General features: G+C 41.6%; 1 protein-coding gene across 3 annotated transcripts in view; it reads right to left on the bottom strand.

Moving 5' to 3' along the window:
* Positions 1–17,182, bottom strand: part of FHIT (fragile histidine triad diadenosine triphosphatase) — a 609,993-nt gene that overhangs the window by 133,809 nt on the left and 459,002 nt on the right. For all 3 annotated transcript variants that reach the window (XM_069865715.1, XM_069865716.1, XM_069865717.1), the window contains 2 exons: positions 15,432–15,577; positions 14,290–14,319 (listed from right to left, as the gene is read on the bottom strand). In XM_069865715.1, the coding sequence (XP_069721816.1) occupies positions 14,290–14,319; positions 15,432–15,577 (176 nt within the window). The remainder of the gene's footprint in view (positions 1–14,289; positions 14,320–15,431; positions 15,578–17,182) is intronic.

The following is a 17,182-nucleotide window of genomic DNA, read 5'->3' on the forward strand; positions in this document are numbered from 1 at the left end:
ATCCTGCTGCACTGGAGTGACCAGAAGATATTCTGCTGAACAGAGCTGACATCTGTTTGCCAGCCTGGACCTCCTGAGGTCAAGTCAACCCAGTGTAAGCAAAGCACAGCCCTAACCATTACGGAATAGGATGTCATTCATTGCAATCTGCTGCTAATTAGAGAGTCAAGTGGGCAGGCAACTACAGAACAACTTTTTTTGCTTACGTATGCAGGTGTTCAAACAAGACTTAGAAAGATTCATACAGAAATTCAACATGTGAATCATAAAATGGAAAGAACTGAATGAAAGGTTTCAAAACTACCTGAAAGGAGGTTGTGGAGAGGAGGGTGCTGGCCTCTTCTCCCAAGTGACAGGGGACAGGACAAGAGGAAATGGCCTCAAGCTCCGCCAGGGGAGGTTTAGGCTGAACATTAGGAAGAAATTTTTCACAGAAAGGGTCATTGGGCACTGGCAGAGGCTGCCCAGGGAGGTGGTTGAGTCGCCTTCCCTGGAGGTGTTTAAGGGACAGGTGGACGAGGCGCTGTGGGGCATGGTTTACTGATTGATAGGAATGGTTGGACTCGATGATCCGGTGGGTCTCTTTCAACCTGGTGATTCTATGATTCTATGAAAATGGGTCCATGCATTTTGTGTAACGAGCAGGCAAAGGGAACCCTTCCAGTCCTCAGGGTTCTCAGGCCCTGGCACAGCTGTCCAGGGAGGTGGTTGAGCCCCCATCCCTGGAGGGGTTTAAAAGACAGGTAGATGAGGTACTCAGGGATGTGGTTTAGCAGCAGACAGGTACGGTTGGACTCAATCTCAAAGGTCTTTTCCAACCTTGGGATTCTGTAACTCTATGAAAGGATAACCTTGGCTCTTTTAGTGCACAACTGGTTCAAGTTCCCAGAGTGCAGCATAGCTGCACTGAGCTGGGGGAGTGCTGAGTGGAGTCATGGATCTCTAACGGAGATGGGATGGATCACTCCTCTCTGCCAGGGCTGTTCCTGGGCATGCAGCCAGCGAACAGCACCCACTGGTGTGCTCTGCCCAAGGCAATATGTTCTACTTAATCCCACTGCAGTAAGATAGCTCAGCGATAGCGTGTTCCTTGCACAACGGTAACTGAACACACACCTGGGGCTGTACAGGTGGAGTAGGGACCAGTGCAGGCTCCTGCACAGGCAGGCTCAGAGCTGTCCACACAGAACGAGCAGTCTGTCTCCCTGCCTCAACCTGCTGCCAGGCAAGCCCAGCCAACACAAGCAAAACACTGTCCCAGCTGCTAATGAACGAGATGCCACCACTCATCCTGCAATCTGCTGCTAATTACAGAGCCAGCCAGGTCAACAACACCTGAGCCACACATGCCGTCCGGGCATTGCTGGGGCACAGTGCTGGGCTGAGGAATGGCACCCAAAGAGTTTTCCCACCAAGGAGAGCATGTTCTGGCACGCAGCATTTGCCATGTAGAAAGTAAGCAGCTAAAAGACTTGATCCCTGCTCCCATGATCTGCTCTTAAAACTCCCAATTCAGCAAAATCATGTCAAACCGAAGAACTTTATTTGTGTACTTCTCTTCCCCAACACACCTTCCTCCCGAGACCATCAGAAACATCATGCCTTTCATGAAATATTGATGTCTACCTCAGAAATGAGGAATGATGAAGCTGTTGTTTGTAAGAAATGAAGTAAGTTTCCTACAGAAATGAGTTTTGTATCCTCTGGATTTTGGATCTTTGTAACATCCTACCCCTGGGTGGGCCTGGAGGATGGCCGAGTGCTGTGGAATACAGCTAAAAGCACAGGAAAAGGGGAAAAAATGCCCCTTTCCATACAGAATCACCCATGAGTCACCTTTCTTGATATGCTACAGATAACAAATAAACTGCCCCATATTTTGTATTTATTTTTGTCAACAACATCTAATCAAAGTTCATTTTTTTTCAGAAACTCAATAGTTACACTAAATTAGATTACACAGAAAATTAAATCATAAATCCATGTAGCTGGGCCCTGCCTCTGTTGCTCCAAAACACAACTTTGCTCTCTTGAGCAACTCATTTAATTCTAAGAGCTGAAGCTTCCAAACTAGTTATGGATCTGATCATTTAATAACAACAAACAAGTAATTGTGTGGGAGAAAATTTATTATTTAATTAGGCCTCACTAGTAATCAATAGCAATCTATTAATTCATTAATTTGCATATGCTTTGTTTTTTACGTATGTCCACCAATTCTCTTCATTTTTCCCCTTTTTTAATTTATGAACTGTCTACCTTCACTAGGCAAAAGGAGGTGCTCAAACTGTAGATATTATACAGAACAAATTATTGAGCAGCAGGACTGCATGCATGCTCTATAGAACTGATTGTAGGACAAGATTTAACATGGAAAACAAGGTAAAGAAATAAACCAAGAGGGCCTGTTCACCCCAGGATGCATGCATAATTCTCATTAATGTTAATGAAAGATACTAAATGTATGTGCACTGAGGGGAGTTTATTAGAACCTAATAAATTCTGGGATTTTTTTCTTTTTTTTTTTTTTTTTCATTAAATACTCTAACACTAAACTTCAGGCGAAGCAGTGGATATTGAAAGAAATCATGAGGAGGATCCAGAGGAGGATACAAAGATGATCAGAGGGCTGGAGCACCTCCCATACAAGGACAGGCTGAGAGAATCGGGCTTGTTCAGCCTGGAGAAGAGAAGGCTCCAGGGAGACCTTATAGTGACCTTCCAGTACCTGAAGGGGCTACAGGAAAGCTGGAGAGGGACTGTTTACAAAGTCTTGGAGTGACAGGACAAGGGGCAATGGGTATAAACTGAGAGGGGCAGATTCAGACTAGACATAAGGAGAAATTTATTCATGAAGAGGGTGGTGAGGCCCTGGCCCAGGTTGCCCAGGGAAGCTGTGGCTGCCCCATCCCTGGAGATGTTCAAGGCCAGGTTGGATGGGCCTTGGGCAGCCTGATCCCGTGGGAGGTGTCCCTGCCCATGGCAGGGGGTGGAACAGGATGGGCTTTAAGGTCCCTTCCAACCCAAACTATTCTATGAAAAAAATAAAACCACTATATCAAATCATACTTCATAGGTTACTATCTCAAAATGTTATTTTGCATTCAAATTGTTAGATTGACAAATATCAGTAATAACTGTAGATGTACAAACATCACAGAGTTGCTTACACAAGTAGGGCCAAAAATGTTTGTATAGAAATGGCAAAAGCTCAACTGATTGAATCCACGTACTCTCACAAGTGAACTGAACCATTTATGCCAGTGAAAAATCCATTGCCAGACGCCAAGGCTGTTCTGCTTACATGGGACTCAGAGGTAGCTTACAGATTCATATTCTGCTAGATCGTAATTCTAAATGTAACGCAGCATGGCCTCACCAAAAGGCCACAATTGAAAGAATTCAGAGATGACTCATTTGCAGAAAAAAAAGCCTCTGTTACATACAGTGTGAACAGATCCACTCCTAAGTCCAGGCAGACCAACCACCCACTGATGACCATTCTGCTCCATTTGAGGTCTGCTGGAAGGCTGGGTGAGAACACATCACAGTATTATTGTCTTCCCTGTACCTCCTCAGTGGAGAACAAATATAACCCATTCACTGATCCATCAAAAAAAAACCCCAAAGAAAGAAACAAATACCCTCAAACAAAGAAGAAAAGTAAAGTCCTACCTCTAGGCATTATCTTTACTTTGAATACTAAAAAGCACACTTGAAATCAGACAGAAATTCAACATTCATAAAATCAGATAGAGGAATTCAGCATTTCAGATGTTAACATCTTTACAAGGAAGATCAAGACAATCATTCACATGAGCACTTTCCATCTGGTCTAGTTTATTTCTTTCCAGCTCCTCACAGAGAGAATGTGGATCAGTGATGCCAGACAGAGAACATGAAATGAAGATTTTCAAAGTAGCAATGAAGGAGGTAGGTCACAAAAAGGATAAATGAAAGAGAAAAGAAAATGGTTTGATTTTTTTTCAGAGATAATAAGCTATGAAATTACCAAAGGAGAAACCATTTTCCTCCTTCAAAAGACCTGAGCAATCTAGCAAACACAGGATGTCTTTCCAATCTTCTGCCTTTACCACTTGGTACAGATTTCCCCAGCTCCTGGGTGTAGAGCCTCGCTTTGAAGTGCTACAGGGCAGGATTTATTTAGAGGAGATTTGTGCATGGGCACTTAGCGCTGGTCCCTTCCTGTGGGGATAGGCAGAAACAAGTCTGTTCTGAGTGCAGAGGCAGTCTCTTAGCCTGGCCCTGAGTCCATGCTAACAAATCATAAAATCATAGAACAGTTTGGGTTGGAAGGGACCTTAAAGATCATCCAGTCCCACCCCTGCCATGGGCAGGGACACCTCTGATGGGATCTGGGTGCTCACAGCCCCATCCAGCCTGGCCTTGAACACCTCCATGGATGGGGCAGCCACAGCCTCCCTGGGCAACCGGGCCAGGGCCTCACCATCCTCACAGTAAAACATTTCTTCCTAGCATCTAACATCTGTCCAGGCAGACGTAACCTTAACAGGTTTCATCCATAATGAAAACCAAATCAGTTTCTCAGGGTTCTCCATGCTGCCCCTTCTCCCTGGGACCACCACAGTGGCAGACCCTGTCCACACCCTGCACAGGCAAGCCCCAGGGCAAGAGAAAAGCTCTAGAGGGAAGCAAGACATGGTACAAACTTAAAACTCAAGAGAACAACAAAACATCACACGTGTGTGAGCCCACCTGGCCCCAACACTGCCTCTGACAGAGCTATGATTGACCCCAGCATTTCCATCTGCTCAACAGAACAGGAATAATGGCTTACCCCTTCTTTAAATCACTTCAGCACAACAATTTGGTTGGTAAATTGAATTACCTAGCAAGGGACTAAGAGCTCCCAAGGAGGACTGAGGCATCTCAGATTCCAGAAAAAGGCAGTCTGTAATGGAAAAGAGCAATATGAATGGAGATCTAATGATAGAAAAGAACGCTTCAGGATGAATTTTACTCAGCTGGCTAATTATTACAAGTGAATTTTCCTCTCTGAAAGTGAACAGTTTATCTCCAAAGTAGGTAACTGTTAGAGCAGGGAATCTAAGCTTCTCTCCTCAAATTTTCTGTCTGTAATTACACTGTCCCCTTAACTAATATGAAGAGATAAATTTGATTTTCCACAATCTATGTCAATTGTGGCATCATTCCTAGAAATGTGAAATATCAATTTATGAAAGGAAATTTTAAAATAGCCAGAATTATTTACAGAATTCACTATTTAGAAGTTGCAATTTAATTTTTTTCCTTCAAAATCAAAGGGCTGCAAAACGTTTATGCAGTGCAAGAAAATCATGAGCAGCAGCAGCTTATTTAGACACAGAATAACTTCTTTCAAAAATCTTAATCCCGCCTGGCAATTTATATACTAGTCAACCAGGGAATTTCTCTCCAGAAAAGCTCTGGCAGTCGTGCTGCAATTCATCCATAAAGGCTGATTTTTTTAATGTGATCCAGAACTGAGAAGAGGATAAACCTACCGACCTGGTTTTACCAGCTAACTGCCTATATTTAAGTAAGAATCAGGCTTTGTTTCATGATGATTCCTTTCTCTTTTTAAACACGCATCTCTTAATATATGGTATGTGGATGTGTGTGCAATCCACCTGGACACAGCAGCATTCAGATTTCTGCAGAAGGGGCTCAGAGTGGCTCGCTGGGGATGCTACATCTCACCTGCCTCATAACGCCCCACAGAGCAAGTGGCAGAGTGTTGCTCAAAAGCTGCCACCAACACAGCAAACCAGGTAATGGTGCCGTGGAGCCAGAGGGCTCTGGAGTCACCAGCTAAGGAGATGCCACCTTGTCGGTTCAGCTGGTGAGCAGCACCGCATAGGCAGCAGGTTTTATTCCCATCGCTACAAGCAAGTGAAAGGAAAACACAAAACGGTGAACACCACACAAGAGGTGCACCGGCATCCATCCCTTCTCCTTCAGCCTGAGAACCTGTCACTCCAGCAATGTGTCCACGGCCAGCCGGCGTGGGCTCTCCCGGCCACTAGCCCAGTGAGGAGCAGCCATTTGATACAGCTTCTAGAGATTGGGTTTAAAAGGTGCACTTCAAATTCTTCCAAACTACAGCTTAGGTTTACAGAATGACCCTGTGCAGGAGTGCTTTGCCAAGAAGTCATCCAAGCAGCATCCAGGAGGGATGGGGGGAAATGAGGCTTGAGAGAGACTTAATTCCTTAATGTGCAGAAAGCTCTTGGCTAGTCCAGCCTGGCTTGCAACGAGCGTGATATGAAAAAACACTGCAGTATCCAGAATGCTTGACTTTCTCTTCTTTAAACTGCAAAAATATTACATACTCTTAACTCTATCATCCTGTTTAGACCTTGCTGAGTAAGTTTCATTCTGTTATTTTAACCTTAGTTTTCCATTTCTAAATCATTTCAAGCAGAGGCTTTTCTTTCTCTGAAATACGGGTTAAAGTGGTACTTGCCAGAACAGACTAAAATGCATGGACTAGATCAGATATATTTCAGCTGGGCTCAGAATTACAGGACAGCATAACCACCTCCTCTTTCATGTGATAAAGGAACACAGGGCTAGGAAAGGCTATCACTCCCTTGCTATAACATGCAAAAAAATACATACGCTCTTTCCCTATTGATGTTTTTAAGCAACAAACTCACTCACACTGTGCAGGCTCTCCGTGGAGCTGCAGGGACAGCTTTAAGCAGACAGCTTTTTTATTTTCAGAAGGAGAGATGATTTGAAGGGAAAAAAAATATGGATCCAACTTAGCATTTTCTTTATTATTGCATTGATAAGGCAGCCAAAGCTCTAATAAACGGGTTCCCTTTGTCTGGCTGAAACTGGGTCATCAACCTGAGCAAAGCACTGTGATTCCAACCCTTCCCTGGGAGACTTGGTATGTCCCAGCACCCAGCTGACAGCTGAGGCACCAACGCTGAACAGAGATCAGTCGACTAAAAATACCTTTGGGCACCCAATAAACTCAACCACAAAGCAGCATCAGTGTGGGTAAAAAGCCTGCTTGGTGAAGGCTGGCATGAAGAAAAGGTAACTGGTTTGCACATGACCCTTTGACACCCCTTCTAATCTGTGGTCAGCACAGGAATAATTTTATGGTGGATCTTTGGAAGAAGCAAAAGCAGCAACTAGTAGGTAAGAACACAAGACAAATGTGCAAAATTGCATGAGGCCAGAGCACTGGCACACAATATTCTGTTATAAAACATAACATTAATTTTTAGAGGTAGTCAGAAACCTATTAAACTGAAATCTAGCTTTGCAACGCTTGCTTAATAAACAATTTTCACCTACTACAAAACACAGAACAGCATCAAGATACACATCTGAATTAAAGGGGAATGCTTCTACACATTTCTTGGTGAGTTACATTCTAGTTCAAAGCAATGTTTTGTAACATAACAAAAGGCAAGCATTCCTTGTTCAATGAAGAGGTTGATTAGATACAAGTTTGACAAAGAAAAGTATTATGGATAAGATAGAGCTTAGAAAGAAATTCACACACTAACAACACAAAAATTAATCAGCCAGCCTTGACTGTGCTATTAATGATTTTAGACCTTATGCATTATCTGGGATTTCTGGAGTTTTTGCATTTCCTTTACAACAGGGCATTTGCAGGAGCTGTACTCGAGTGGCATTCAATCGACTGCACATACTCTGAGACAGAGGAGAAGTTCAATGCAAAACGTATTGCTGTAACATGGGAAACTGAGAAGTGAAATATACTTTCTAATTAAAACAAGATTTTTGATCCTAATTCCAGTCATTGTGGGCAAATGAAGAGCAGTATGTAGAGCAATTAATGGATTCCTCAATACCTGTCCCCTCAGAGGCCTTTTTTGCCACAAAATGCCAATTCAGTAAAACAGAAAGCATTTCCAAAGCAGGTTTTGTTTTCATAAAGAAAAAGTTTTTGTTGTCAAAATATCCTGTTATGAAATTTTCAGAGGAATGCTTTTCCACCTTTCTGCTATTTTGAAGTGGAACTCTTGTTAGAGAGGAAAAAAAAAAAGAAAGAAAGAAAGAAAACAAATTGAAAGAGCTTTCAGCCTCCCCAGTAAACCTTCCAAATGACTGATTTGTTCAAGACTCTCTGTCATGAAAACTGTAAATATCTGAATGCATACCAGGAAAAAACAAAAGCCTATTTAATATGCTTCTGTGGAAGCAGGAGCAGGTTCTTGCAGAGCTGCAGGGAGAGCAGGTTGTGGGGATCCCCGGCAGCCCTCACCCCTTGGGTCACAGTGGGCAGCACGAAGCCACGTCCTAGTACGAGCAGAGCTCCATGGGTGCCAGATCGTTCTCCGCTCCATGGGTGCCAGCACGGTCACCCGTGGTCCCAGCCTGGCAGCTCGCTGGGCGCAGCTGACTCAGGGTGCAGCTGCTGGGGCTGGGACGGGCGCTGCCTTGCACAGATATTCCCAAAGTGTGGACGCTCTTCACCTCATGTTTGTGCAAGTACCTTGGCAGGTCTGCACCCATCGCCTGCAGCTTAGCTCCTACCCGTGGACCTCTGGGAGAAGAAGAGGCCAGTAGCTGGGGCCAGTAGCCAGCGCCTGCAGTCTTGCCGCTGAAGGGAAGAGCCAGGTGCTGGATGGGGCCAACAAAGCTACAAGGCTTTTAGGATCTGTACAATAAGGCAATTTAAACAAGAATTTGAGCCCACTCGCTTATTATAGTTTAATTTAGGCAGTGTCAATAACTCTGGCTAGCTCAGGGGGTGTTTTTGGAATTAAACTACCTAAAGAGAATATCCATCTAAGAAATCCATATGGCAGGAAAGAAGGGTAGAATTGCTAGCACTGAATAGTAAAGTCTTCCTTCTCATTACCATTCTTCAACTTATATTTTTTGACATTTCTTTTACTTTCCTCATTTGTGGTTGCACATTCTTAACCCTGGTTTGTTTCACTTGTTTTCCTTTACATTCTAGTCCATACAGACTACTCCGTGTTTGTCCAGGGACAGGGAAAGATGTTACTTTACAAGTCAGGGGCACAGCACATAATGACATTCACTAGTGGAAATTCAGAATCATCTAGATTCAGAACAGTCATAATTCATTGCTAAAGAGAATATTTCAAGAAATTCTGTCCCTGTCCCTTCAGGGAACTTCACAACCCGATATTTCTAGATCAGACTTCATTATCCAGGTCATCATTTCAATCCATCAGTGCCTTGGAGCCTTTGGTATTCTCAGCTAGGATGGTGTCATGTCCATCAATCACTAGGCTGTTTCTACATTTTCAATTCTCTTTCATCTCTTCCAGTCTCTATAACTTTACATGGGTGTATATTGGACACAGACACCCCTAACTTTTGTCAAGTGTTACTATTGTTTAAGTAAAGGAACAGATGCGTATAAATTAAAGGGTCCTTAAGAACCATTTTCATTCTAAGTGTTGCATATTATTATTTGTGTTACGAGAGGGTTTACAGATCCACCAGTGAAAACAAAAAGCAATGCGATGCTTTTCCTAGAGAGTTTACAGTTCAATCAAAACCTAAACATTATGTGTAATCAACAGGCATAAGGACCTGACAAAGCAAAGCAGAAACTAGGACTCTAGGGCTATGTCCATTAACTGCATCACAGAAAGCACAGGTCTAGCCAAGGGGCTGAAAGTAGAACCAGAACTGTACAAGGCAGATTTTGGAAAAGGCCTTGAAAGAAAAGGCAAGAATTACTATTGAGAGCAAGTAGAAAACAAATAGCTAGTGAAAGGCTTTAAGGGAGGAGGGGCAAACTATCAGGTGTCCCAGCTGCTTCCCCATCTCTGGAAGGGGCAGTGATAATCCTAGCTTCAAAAACACACACCACGACAGCCCACTCAAACCATCCCAGTCTCAGCACAGCACTGAAAGGATGCTGAGAACAGATATAGCAGCCCTGGGACTACTGAATTGCTGCACCAATTACCTGTCTGCATTATAACATATTCTCCAACAAAAGAGACTGCCGCACCTCATCAAATCATTTTTGGATACCCACAAACTTTGAAGAGACTCACGGTTCTTAAAAGAAAAGCAAATGAGACCATTTGTTCACATGTCTCAGTACAATTTGGTTTTCAAAAACTTGTCTGCAGGGAAAGCAGGCTGAGGCAAAGTATTGCAGATAGTGAATTTAATCCTTCTGATGCAATCAATCTGCAATGTGATCTGATTAAATTTAAAGACTCAGACCTGAAGTCCAGTACTTCAGGTCCACAGGTAAGTAGACAAATAGCAGTCTGCTGTGGGCTTAACGAAACCCTATGCTCCACAGTTCAGGTTAAGTTTTCCAAAGAATGCAAGCCAGGTGGATTGATTTAACAGCATTAAAAAAACATGTGGGAAAGAAAAGCATGTACATCGAAAAATAATGGTGAGACAATCTTCTCAGTGTGAAGTAATTAGTGGAACGTGGGACGTATGAAATACATTTTTGCACATATACCCACACTGCCACCAACAGCCTTGCTTTGTCATTTATTTAGGTGAACCTGTAACTGGCAAACAGGCACTTAAGTCATGGATAATAGTGGAGGTGCTGAGCTACTGGAGATTTTGATACTGCTGCAAAATAGAATATGTGTTCATATGTGTTTGTGCAATGGACACTTGCTGTGCGATATTATCTTGTCTCTACAGATAAATTAGTTGCATCATGCTCCTGTCAGCTTGATTTGTTTAGCCTTTACAGTGTACAGAGCACACGGAGTTTCTTGTGATTGAATCTCACATAAAAGGTAAACCTGAGAGTTTATTCTACACTATGCTATACATCCACTAAGGCAGCTAAAGCATTTGCTGACTTGATGTTGAAAAGAAGGCTATAAAATATACTGGGAAAATCTTGAATTGTCACTCACTTGACATAGCAATAAGAGGCCTGCATTAAGATGCAGAGCTGATTTCCCTGATCCATAAAATTGCTGGGATATTTAAGGCATTGTCAAACAGAACCGACCTGAAACTCATCCTCCATTCCCAGCAAAAGGACACCATGGGGTTTGTGTTCTCCAAGAAAAACGAAGCTGAAAACTGCAGAGATAATTATACTTTAAAAGAGGACCTAAACACAATTTCCTTCCATTCTCAACTAAGAAGGAATAAGTACTCAGAATGTCTTTAATGCTGCAAAATGGTTATGCTTACTGACACACTGCTTGGAGATGCTCATGTTCTCTATTGCCCGTTGGTACAAGAATCTCTCGCAATAAAACACAAAGTGAGTTACCCTGTGACCACCTTTGGAGAGGGACATTTGTCCCTGTCATAAGGAGGTGACACGTCTGGAATACACACAAATTGTGGACAGCTATGGGAAAGATTATGAAGAAATACATTATATTATTTTATTGTCTGACACCTGGGACATGGTTCAGAATTCCTTAGCAAATGTATATTTTCAGCTGCTAGAGGGTAGGAAAAGACCCATCTAGACTTACAAAGTTCTAGGGAGCTGAGGGTCAACTACAAGTATAATTTCTTCCCACGACCCATCCAATGCAAACACAAAGACTGCCATAATGGAGGAATTTGAAAGGACCGTAATCTTCCCTACACCACTGTCCCACAGGCTCTGCTAGCTTAAATTCAAAGGAGGATGGTATCCACAAGCAACAGATTATGGCAATAAGACAGCTACATGTTAGGTGACAAACAGCTTGCCAGCAGGTAACTGGGAAGGTTTCAGTCCAAGAGGCAGCACTGATGCTGCAGATCCTGACGTTGCAGTGCATGGCGCACTCAAATGAAACCACCACACACCAGTGGGTTTCACACCAGCACAATGAACATATAACACTGGAAGACAATCTTATCAGTTATTTCTATCCAAAAACACAGTGAAAGGGTAATCTTCTTTGAGCCTGATGCATGCATTGCACATACAATTTTCAGCATCACCATAGCAAAGAAAGACCTGAGACTCATACTCAAACCAAGGTCCAAGATTTTCCTTGGACATGGATTACCATTCCTTCCTGTTGACTAAAAAAGAAGAATTTACTAATTTTTTTCAGGTAAAATTTCTCAGTCAGTTTTTGTCTTCATCTAGTCTGATAGCTCTTCCCATTTTGTAGTAAAGCTTTGCACTGCCCCATTTAACAGCGAGTACTTTTCCCCCGCTTCCTGTAATAATTCTATGTAGCACATAGAGTAGACTATATTTATGCAGGTACACAGAACCATACAAAATACGAATGGAAAGGACTCTTGAAGCCATCCAGTATGTGTCCCCATTCAGTACAAGACCAGCTACACCCAGATAGCTCCTGAGACACGCTCACTTACCCTATTGATACAGATTCCACAAACTCCCTTGGATATTTATTGTGATGCTTTGATACTTTAACTATTAGAATATTTTTCTAATCTTTAGTCTGTTCCAGAAATTTTAATTAAAATTTCCCTTAGAGGAACACTGAATTATTGCACATTATTATATAGAAAGAAAACCACATATAGAAACACCCAACACATTGAATTTATGGTTCCTAAGCTATATGTATATCTCATGGGTAGTTTTTCAAACTTTCTGATTCAAAAATTTAAGTGGAACCAGCTATTTATGTATCCACCCTATTTTCATTTTAAAGATCTTGATCATACTACTTTCCTCCCCAAATCAAGTTTTGAAAGCTCTAAGTTCTCTGAAAAAAATAGTTGTTGGCATTTTTGGATGATAAACATCCCAAAGTGATGATGATAAATTACAGTGCTGTCCAATGATGCAGAAAAATAGAGAAACGCAAACTGCTAACCTCTGATTTATGAATATACACTCTTTATTACAGAGTCTAGGGGTTCACAGCTGTGAGAGTGGGTCATTTTCATCTTGCTGCTTATTAAAAGTGTGAGAAGGACACAATGTATTGGATAGATTAACACAATGCTTTCTGTCTCCAGTACAAATACAAAATGGTACAGAATTTCTTGCCTTTTTAAGCCCTATGTTGGCAAATATTAGTGTTCACAAGCACAGAAGATAGGGATCTTTACATCATCCATGATAGCAAATTTTCTCACATTCTAATGTAACTATTACTACAAATCTTTTCTCCACACAGAAAAAAAAGCCATGTCCAAGGTAGTTAAAGAAATCCTGTGATCTGCTTGCTAAAACATGTTGGTGTCATTGATAAAATTTACTTTGGAAAGTGTTTCAGCTGAGACTTTCATCTATCAACAGGCATTCCCAGTGAAAGCCACCCACTGCGCTCTAAGTTGGAAGCCAAGGAATCAGTTTTGTCACAGTACTCAAGTATATTGTAACACATTCCTTCACCATTCCTCAGGTTCCCAAAGCTTGGGGATTCTGTCATCTCTTTTTATTTCATCCTATCACCCCTCTGCTAAACAGTAAGAGCAGGCAAGAAAAATGAGGAGGGAAAATAAGGTCAATGCAGCACATTGGACAGAAGTAAAACGTTTCTATATGCCATCATTTGGTTGTTACAGTTATCTTAATCAACCCATGCAGCTTCTTTGAGATATCTAATTTGATTTTACGAAGTGCTAACCCATAGCCATATTTGACTTTCCTTTGATTTTGAATGTAAAAAATAGCCTTTATCTAACATTCAGGCGTATAATCTAAGTACACATGCATTTGCATTTGCATTACGAGGCAGTGAAACATGGCTGGAGAGCCATCTTGGATGTTATCTATGTTATTACTCAAGTGGAGAGCATAATCATAAATCCTTCTCTCCCCCTCCACCCCCCCCCCCCCGGCCTTTTTTCAGAACTACACTTAAAATCTGTTTTTAAGCTTCACTGGCTCCATTACATTTGAACTTCAGTAACAAGAATGGGATATGAAAATGCAGCGAGAAAGCACAGACAAAAGGTATATTTTCATAAAGTGATTCAGTTTAACTGTTCCTATAATTAGCTACAACTCATTAGGCAATAAAATATAAACAGATTATCAAGGGAAGGGCAATATTTTCTCCATAAAACAAACAAAAAACTTAAACAGATGCCTCTTTTCTAAAGCTTTCCATGCATAAATACACCCAGCAGCTTAGAAAAGATATTTTCATGACTGATATTTTTTGTCTAGATAGAAAATCTGTAAATATTATCCCATGCAATTTCCATAACCGGTATTTACAGCTCTGTCGCACACTTAGGGTTTTTTCATCTCAAAGAAAAAAGTAACAATACAGCAATGGTCTGCAGATGACTAGCTTTGATCTTTTATTAGTTCTTGTAATTGTTTCTTAATTTGTATTCTGCATCATAAGCACTCACCTTCACTGTTTGTCCAGCTTCAGGGCCGTCCTGCAAGAAAACGGAGAATTTTCAGGTTAGAGGAACTAACAAGGATCACACAGGGATTCAGAAGTCTTACTCAATAATCATATATATCAATTTCATTGTATGTTAATCCATCATGTTTTCTTGGGGATCACTCAATACAAACGTTTTGGACAAGGTGCCTTACATATGAGGCCATGGCAAAGTGAGAAACTACCTCAGACCACAAAACCGACAACTGTTATTTTTTATTCTTTCAGATCTTATTTTTTAATAGCTAGCAATACATTTTTGATCCTTCTGAATATAAAATCGGACACCTAAGTGGGGATTTAATCAAAGCATGCTTGCTTAAATTCTTATTCTACTGAAATGGGCTTAGTCTCCTGATTTGCTTTAAACAGAGGTCTTTTCTGGTATAAAACACCCAACAGGAATAACTGAAAGGTTGTTAACACCTGTACACAGCTGCATCTCTCTGTCTGTACATAAACAGCTGTGTGCAGAAGTTACCTGCTGCACAGGAAGATGTGGCTGCCTGCTCTAGGTCAATCCTGCAAACCCCACTTTGGAGGAAGAGTGATAGGACAAGGGGCAGAGGGTTTAAACTGGAGAGGGGCAGATTTAGACAAGACATAAGGAGGAACTTCTTCACAAAAAGGGTGCTGAGGCCCTGGCCCAGGTTGCCCAGGGAAGCTGTGGCTGCCCCATCCCTGGAGGTGCTCAAGGCCAGGCTGGATGGGGCTTGGGCAGCCTGATCCCGTGGGAGGTGTCCCTGCCCATGGCAGGGGTGGGACTGGATGATCTTTAAGGTCCCTTACAACCCAAACTATTCTATGATTCTATTTGCTGCAATACTCACAAACAAGCACCGCATTTGGGAGCATTCACAGGCTTATACTGAAGTCTGGCAGTTATTAATTATCCACACTCTCCTCCTAGTTTGGCTCTGAAGTTTTTTTCAGTGGCAAATCTGGCAGACTGCAATGCAGTTATTGTGCTTCTGCTTTTTATTATTCCTTTGCATTTATTGCCCCTGGAAGTTTGAACGTCCTCTTGTCATTGGACTAGGGAAGAACGTTGAAAGCTTGATAAAACAAACTAGTAAACCTTTTTTAGTTGTCTGGTTTACAAACCTGAATGGAAATGGTGAGCGAGGTGCCGCAGAAGTGTTTCTCCACCACGTTGCCAACCCTTTGTGCCACACAAAATAAATCAGCCACTTCCTCAGGACGCAGGTCACGAAAACGCTCCACTGGCCGCAGAGGACAAACAAGGACATCTGAAGGTTGTATTGTCAAGGCACAAACACAAGTCCGAGTGGTCCAGAAAGAAAAGTGTCTCAGTCCCCTAGCCTTTTTCTGATTACTTTTGAGTTGCCTAAATTCCTCCTCTCCAAGGATTACAGCAAGAGAAACTCTACCATAGGCTAAATACAGGGAATCATATGACACATTGATCAGAAGCAGCTTCCCCAGACCCCATAGATACAGCCAAAAGGACTAAAATACGGTCCATATGTGACTACTGAGATGTCTAAAGGAAAGCAAAGTGTTCACAGACTCAAAGTTACCGTTTTGATGGAGCAATGTTCACACTCAACACCTTTGAAAGTCAGAGGTTAAAAATGAGGGAAAGCCAAAGGGATTCAAAATTGGTTGGGTGTGTGGTCTGAGACAGCAGTTTTACAACACTTTTCCACATAAGTGGTACATATTATGTTCTTGAAACTCTTAATCTTACACTTCTAATTTTAGGTACCTAAACGTAAGAAAAGCTGACGCTATGCTGATAGGTCACTTGTTTCTACAATACATTAATTACGACTCGCTAGGCATGCTCACCTGTTAGAAATATCATCACTTCTTAGAAATCCATTAAGTTAATTAAGAGTATTCCCTTTTAAGCGTGGTGCTCACAGTACTGCAAATAGATTTTATCCTGCCTTGGTGACTGTGCTCCAGAAGCCAGTGAAATGAAGCTATAAAGTGAACAGTGGAACTACACAGACGTTATTCATAGTCATCTAACCTTCTGGGTTCACAGAGATTAGTAAAAATGTTATGATTCCTCACTTGAAAATAAATTCTGTAACACTATTAACAGGGTCCAGAATTCTTAGCAGAGCCTCAGTTGTGTAAATCCAACAATGAAGTACTTGGGACTTGATTCCCATTTCAATTCCCTGCAGACAGGATTTTTTTTCTGAGTTACAGCATTGTGTTTGCAGAATAAAGACCTTAAAATCACCTTTAACATCACTTGAACTTTCATGACCAAAGGCTATGAAAATTAAACACTTATTTTTTCAGTAGTAAAACAAGTGTTCAAAGGACTATTTGAAGACAATTAAGTTCCATGCAATTGTATTACAGTAATTTTTATTTTTACTGCATCTTGAAGCCTGCAGGTATTCAGGAACATTCTCTGTATTACAGGAAGGGTAACTAGGAGATGTTTTGCAGTTAACAGGTTCACACAAAGGTTACATCAACCTGATTTTCAAGAACTGCATGAGATGTTTGAAATAAAGAAGGATTAATGCATGCAAAAGACAATTTATTTCCATAAACAATATATATACATCCACCAAATTTATTGTAGGAATCACATTTATAATTCAGATTGGAGGAAAAAATCAGATATATTCTAGAAGTAAAGAAGAAGGGGGCAGGTTTTGATCACTTTTCAGAGTCCAGATGAGGACAGACAAGATTTTAATGGATATTTGCTGAAGAAGGAGCAGATTTTTCAAGCAAGCTCTGCAGCTAGCAGCTCCCAACAGCACAGGAAAGGCCTGGCCCTGGCTGTGGGTGTTAATCTGCTTTGAAAACCTATACCTCTTTTTTTTTTTTTTAAATACAGCCACCACTATTCTCTTTTTATA

The sequence above is a fragment of the Phaenicophaeus curvirostris genome, chromosome 11 (genome assembly GCF_032191515.1).
Source record: "Phaenicophaeus curvirostris isolate KB17595 chromosome 11, BPBGC_Pcur_1.0, whole genome shotgun sequence".
Lineage (NCBI taxonomy): Eukaryota > Metazoa > Chordata > Aves > Cuculiformes > Cuculidae > Phaenicophaeus > Phaenicophaeus curvirostris.